At 31.6% G+C, this 6,288-nt stretch overlaps 1 protein-coding gene across 1 annotated transcript; it reads left to right on the top strand.

Moving 5' to 3' along the window:
- Nucleotides 1-255: 255 nt before the first annotated feature.
- LOC111300625 (3'(2'),5'-bisphosphate nucleotidase 1-like) lies at nucleotides 256-4,203 on the top strand. The gene is made up of 8 exons (XM_022896253.2): nucleotides 256-661; nucleotides 1,101-1,176; nucleotides 1,915-1,985; nucleotides 2,106-2,308; nucleotides 2,907-3,117; nucleotides 3,196-3,294; nucleotides 3,420-3,573; nucleotides 3,748-4,203. Exons 1-8 carry the CDS (start codon nucleotides 461-463, stop codon nucleotides 3,909-3,911), a joined length of 1,179 nt encoding a protein of 392 aa, XP_022751988.2. The 5' UTR covers nucleotides 256-460; the 3' UTR covers nucleotides 3,912-4,203.
- Nucleotides 4,204-6,288: the final 2,085 nt, after the last annotated feature.

Genomic DNA, 6,288 nt, shown 5'->3' with positions numbered 1-6,288 from the left:
ATGCCAGTAAAATTTTAACAATTTTTTTGCAAACACTTGGTACGTTGAAATTGAAAACTACAAATAAATTATTAAACTTAATTAAACAAATAGCGGAGTGATCATTTCATGAAATTTTAAGTTTAAATTTTATTATATCTAAATTTAATTAATCATATTTTGAGTAATTAATTAAATTATTCAATGATTTCTGAAGTATGATTATAGTATATATGATCGTTTGTGGTTATATTCTTATAATAACAATAGTTAGGTGACGATTGAGTGGAGCACGTGGACGGCCAACCACTTTCCTGACGACTGTGCGTCTTATTCACTAAAATATCTTTAACCATTATTCAAAGAACATGTGAAATTCCAGTAAAATTTATCATTCAGTCGAATGATTGTGCTCTGAAAAGAAAAAGCGAAGGGTGCCAAAAAAAAAAATCCTAGTTTTGAATTATTGAATTTGAATTAAATGCATATTTCTTTAAATTGGTTGAGATTTGTAACCCCCTCTACTAAAAAACCTCCTCGTTTTCATCTCAGTTGCTTGCCTTCGTCTTCTTCTTCTTCTTCTTCTTCGTCTTGTTTTTCTTCAGTGGTTGTTGCAATGTCTTATGATAAAGAGATCGCTGCTGCCAAGAAAGCTGCTTCTCTCGCTGCTCGTCTCTGCCAGGTTTCCCTTTTTCACCAAAAACCCTTTTTCTCTGCATTTTCTGTTATGGGTTTTTAGTATTTTTCTCATATCATTAGATTTTTACTTGAAAATCTGTGTTTTTTTTCGCTATTGTTTTCATTTGGTATAATGACTTTTCCTTGCACAGTATGTTTGTGTAATTTTACTTTACTTCAAAACGTAATTGCAGATTCTTTGGAATTATCAACCTGTCTAATGTTAGGGGTATTGAAGTCACCGAATTGTATATTTGTATCTCACTTTTTCAGTTTAAGTTTTAGGCTTTTCTTGAGAATTACCATACTTTATATGAAAGGAAATATATATATATATATATATATATATATCTATGGTGATGCTTCTGAAAATTTTGATAATATAAAGCTGTTAATGTATAGAATCTGAATTTGGTTTTTGGGTGTTTGTTTTTAATCTTCAGAAAGTGCAAAAGGCTTTACTTCAATCAGATGTTCAATCCAAAAATGATAGAACTCCTGTAACAGTTGCTGATTATGGTACGTTTCTGAAACTTTCTTTGTGCCTTCCTCTTAAGTTAATCACCAGTTATTCACCTGCTACTATAATATATAAATATATATATATATATTATATTAAATATGCATCTTGGATTAAAATGGGTTTCCATTCCTTTGTTATCTGGGTGATTTACATGCTTCTTTCATATTGTTACCATGATATTTGCAGTTTAGTTGTTACTACTAGGGAATTTACTGAGTTGTATGATGTTTTCCTAGCTGCATTAAGCAAATTTTTCTATTGAAAGAAAAAATTTTTTTTTCTGGTGAATCAAAATGCCATAGTTTGTCCAAAGTGAAAAAATATTATAGTTGTGCTATATGTAGTGCTTTGTTTGATGAGCATATCTCAATTGTCATTACATTGCCCTGTAAGACATTAGCTTGCTCAATAGTTACCTCCTATTTTACCTTCCTCTAAAGTCATCTGCCCTTTCCTTACATATCAGAGTTTAGCGGGAAACGTGATCATAACTTATATTTATTGTTTATGCTTATTTATATTATGTACTTGTTAGATGATGCATGTGTCATATGCGAACTGGTTTGATGCAACGATTTATGAAATTTGCTTTTTATATTTTAGACTGTTTATCCATCAAGTTTCTGGTTTAAATTTTTTTTATATTCTTGACCTCAGCATCTTTCAGCTTTTGGAGTTGGCAAATCTTAACTGATAACTAACATGTTTCCTTGACATTTTTAAATTTTCATCAGGCTCACAAGCACTGGTTAGTTTTATGCTGCAGCACGAATTTCCTGGTGAATTCTCATTAGTTGCCGAGGAGGTAAATCTTTGCTCTTCTGGAGAATAGTTTCAGGAACATTCATAAGCCATCTTCTTTTTTCCTTTAAATTGTAGAATTTTTTGTTCTTTTCCTTCTAAATATGTTTTGGGTTTTCTTTAGGATTCTAAAGATCTTCGCAAGGATGGTGCCCAGGAAATAGTAGAGCGCATTACCAAACTTGTGAATGATTCTCTAACTATTGATGGATCATACAGTGTTACTTTATCCACAGAAGATGTTCTCAAGGCCATTGACAGTGGCAAATCTGAAGGTGGTTCCCAAGGTCGACACTGGGTTTTGGATCCTATAGATGGTACTAAAGGGTGAGCTCTGAAACTTACTATTTGGCATGAGTGATTTTGCTTTAGTCATAAAGACATTGGTCTCTGATATAATAGTGATTTATGTTCACCAAGTGCATTATGGTTTGTTATATGCCTTATCCAACATAAGTGGTTTTAGTCTACTTCCAACTTCACTCCTTAGCTCGGTTAAGATTAATGCAGGGGAATGTTTAGATTTTCTCTCTATTTTCTGTTATTTAGTGCAGAAGGATTGATAAGAGATAGAGGAAAAGAGGTGCCTTAAAAATACTAGATGCAAGACAAACCATAATTCTCTCTTGGTTTTGCATGGCCAGACCTTTGAATTTAGTGCTTTAGAATTAAATGACTGGTCCCAGCTAACCTTAGCTTATTTATCTAATTATCTTCCTTTTATCTTTTTTATATATGTTGTGTTTGTATTTCTTTATAATTTGCTTTGAAAGAAATAGCTGATCTTTTTGTTTATTTTCATCTTTGGATTTCTAAATAATGATCTCTACTGTTTTCCAGTTGATAAAATGATCTTTTATTCTGTTTTTGTGTGCTTATAGACCAATTTTGAAGAATAAGTATGCTTTTTGATATTTTACATTAGGTTTCTAAGAGGAGATCAATATGCAATAGCGTTGGCTTTGCTAGACAGAGGAAAAGTTGTTTTGGGTGTGCTGGCTTGTCCAAATCTTCCTTTAGCTTACATCAGTGATGCTAATCAGCACTCTCCAAATAATGAAGTTGGTTGTCTTTTCTTTGCTGAAGTTGGTGGAGGAACTTATATGCAGCCACTTGACAGTTCTTCAACGGTGAAGGTTGTAATGATTTATTATAATTTTATTGCCATTATTCTGAGTGCGAACTTGCAACTTATACATGTTTGTGGGATTCAGGTGCAAGTAAGTGCTGTTGAAAATCCTGAAGAAGCATCATTCTTTGAGTCATATGAAGCAGCACATTCCATGCATGATTTATCTAGTTTAATTGCCCAAGTATTCTCTCTCTCTCTCTCTCTCTCTATATATATATATATATATCTTTCTCTCTCCCTCTACATATATAAACACATTTTAAGTTTTATTTTTGGATAATGTACTGAACATTGGGATGTAAACAGAAACTTGGCGTCAAAGCACCACCAGTTAGGATTGATAGCCAGGCAAAGTATGGTGCTCTTTCCAGAGGAGATGGAGCCATTTATCTGCGTCTTCCTCACAAAGGGTACCGAGAGAAAATATGGGATCATGCTGCTGGGTATATTGTTGTGACTGGTATGGACCAATATCTCTCTCAACTTAAGGTGTAGGGTAGGAATGTAATGGTTAGTTATTAGGCAGGCATTGGCTTATTCATCGCATCACTGCCCTTATTGGGTTGTGCCTTCCCCTATCTATTCTTGCATTTAATACTTTTTGACAAATCTCTTTGCCATTAATCTTTTGCAGAAGCTGGGGGTGTGGTCACTGATGCTGCTGGGAACCCATTGGATTTTTCCAGGGGAAAGTATCTTGATCTGGATACAGGCATCATTGTTACCAATCAGAAGTTGATGCCATTACTCTTAAAGGCAGTTAGAGAATCCCTGGAGGAGAAAGCTTCATCCTTGTGATTCGATTTACAGGCAGGGCTTTTTATCCTTTTCTCATTTAATCATTTATTTCCTTAGGGGGGGAAATGAATTTACTCGGTTAAGCTGGTTGAAACTTGAATCATTGTAGCGTTTTGCTCGTAATCCTCGTCCATAGGTTCCTATTTTCTCCCCAATGCATGTGGGTAAGGTACATCTCTATATGGTGAAAACTAACATGAAGGGTGGAACTTGAAACCTTGATTCCAGGGCCTTTGCTTTCCCATCAAGGCAAGGGCCCCTGGCTTTAATGCATCTATTTTTGGTGTGAAAATTTCGTGGTTATCCTCAAAATAGGGCGCCCTACTTTATGAGGCAAAAGCTTATGGGTCCAAACTCCTTAATGGCATTGCATTTGAAGTTGCATTTGATTGCAGCCAGTGAATTTTAACGCAATTGCAATAGCAAGCACCATTAAAATTGTAATATAAAATCCCAATTTTGGTTAAGTTTTTATTTTTCCCAAATGCAGTGTAAACAATTTTTATTAAATTATTAAAAATATAAATGTCCTAATTTATTTTTTTTGTATTGACAAATAATTCTGAGTCTAACTATAAAGTAAATAAATTTTTTATTTTAATTATTTCGGAATCATGTTCATTTCAGGCATGTTATCTTTTTTACATTAGTTTAACCAAAGCAATGCCAAACGCTTGCCTATTAAAGCATTTTTTTCATTGCAAACAATAATCGTCGACTGCAAAAATTATAGTAATTAATATTCATGCGTTGTTTCGAGTAAAATATTTTGTTTTTACCATTTTTATTTAAAAATTATTTAACTAAAAGAATAAAAGGAAAAAAAAATAAACGGGAATAAACCATGTATATTTTAATTGTTTTCCTTTTCTTATAAAATTAATCTAATAAAAAATAAATGCTAAAAACAAAACAAAACAAAAAAAAGAAAAGAAAAGTGGAAACAGGAGTAAATGAGACAAAAAAAAAAAACATAAAATCAGAAAAAAGAGCTCATGAAGGATGTTAATTGACATCCTATATTGAGTTTTAAATATTAATTTTTAAAATAAAGATAATAAATTATTTTATTAATATAATACATATATAAAATAATAAAATATATAGTAAAATATATTTTTATATATATTCATATAGAAAAAAATACTTTAAACTTACATTCATTTTGTGTCCTATTTTTTAAAAAAAAAACTCAATTCGATTTCAAAATTTGAGAAAACCAAATTATTGGATTCGGACAAATTAAAATTCATTTAATAGGAGTTATTTTATCATTTATACTTCAATTAACTTTTATCTTTAAAAAATTTTATTTGCCAATTTCTTTTGTTGTTATATTTATATAATTAAAAAAACAAAAAAAAAAGAAGGAAAAAACTGAAATTCATCGCCATGTGGACACATCCATTTACTCTTTTCTTTCAAACAATTGATGTAATAAAAAAGGAAGAACAAATTAAAAAAAAAAAAAGAAAAAAGAAAAGATGAATAGCAAAATGAAAAGAAAAAAAAAGGTTGAGTTGCCATGCAACACTAAAAATGATGAGTTGTTATGCAAAATTTATATCATGAATTTTTTAAACATAAAAACTAATAAAAATGGCTAAAAAAAGTTAAATTTGGATCAAGGATTTAAATAGCAGTTTAAAAGCGGACTAGCGATCGTAAAATAGTGGTAGCATCACTACCCGTCACAGCTATTAGACAAAACACGATTGTAAAACTCATTCACAACAAAAACAGAGTGTAACAATCGTAAATAATGGCTTAACGGAGAATAGCGACAATAATGGATTGTTATTGCCGCTATTCCGTTTTCCTACACGGATCTAATAGTTCGAGAAAAAAATAAAATTTCAAGTTTCAACCATTCAGTATTTCAACACCTAAATTCAAATCAACATCAAATTTTCAATCAACATTCAAGATAAAAAAATGTAAGAAAAGAAAGTTAAATTACCTTTTTTTTTTGTAAAATAATTTGTTGTGAGAGTTTGAGACTTGAGAGAGATAAATGAGGTGTACTGGATAAGTGATAATGATGAAAAGATGCGAGAAAAAATGAGAGATGAAAAAAAAAAAAGAAAGAAGAAGAAATTTTTGAAAAACAAAGCTTTGGACGCACGAAGAAGATAAACAAAAGCTAGTTCTAGATGGTTCTGCTGTCCTGCTACAATTAAACATTTGAGGGGCATTAAGGCAAGCACGTAAGGAGGGATTGGGTAGGATGGGGAGGGATTGGGTGGGGTGGGTTGTAGGGGGTGGGGAAGGGATTGGGTGTGGTGGGGTGTTGGGGGGTGAGAGTGGAATTTTGTATTTAATTTTGTAATTAATTTTTAAAATTTTTTTAGATAAAATTTAATTAGAGGTTTTAAAA

Source organism: Durio zibethinus, chromosome 18 (assembly GCF_047325235.1).
Source record: "Durio zibethinus cultivar Kanyao isolate XHJ-2024 chromosome 18, ASM4732523v1, whole genome shotgun sequence".
NCBI classification, from domain to species: Eukaryota; Viridiplantae; Streptophyta; class Magnoliopsida; order Malvales; family Malvaceae; genus Durio; species Durio zibethinus.
This window is presented reverse-complemented; position numbering and strand designations above follow the sequence as displayed.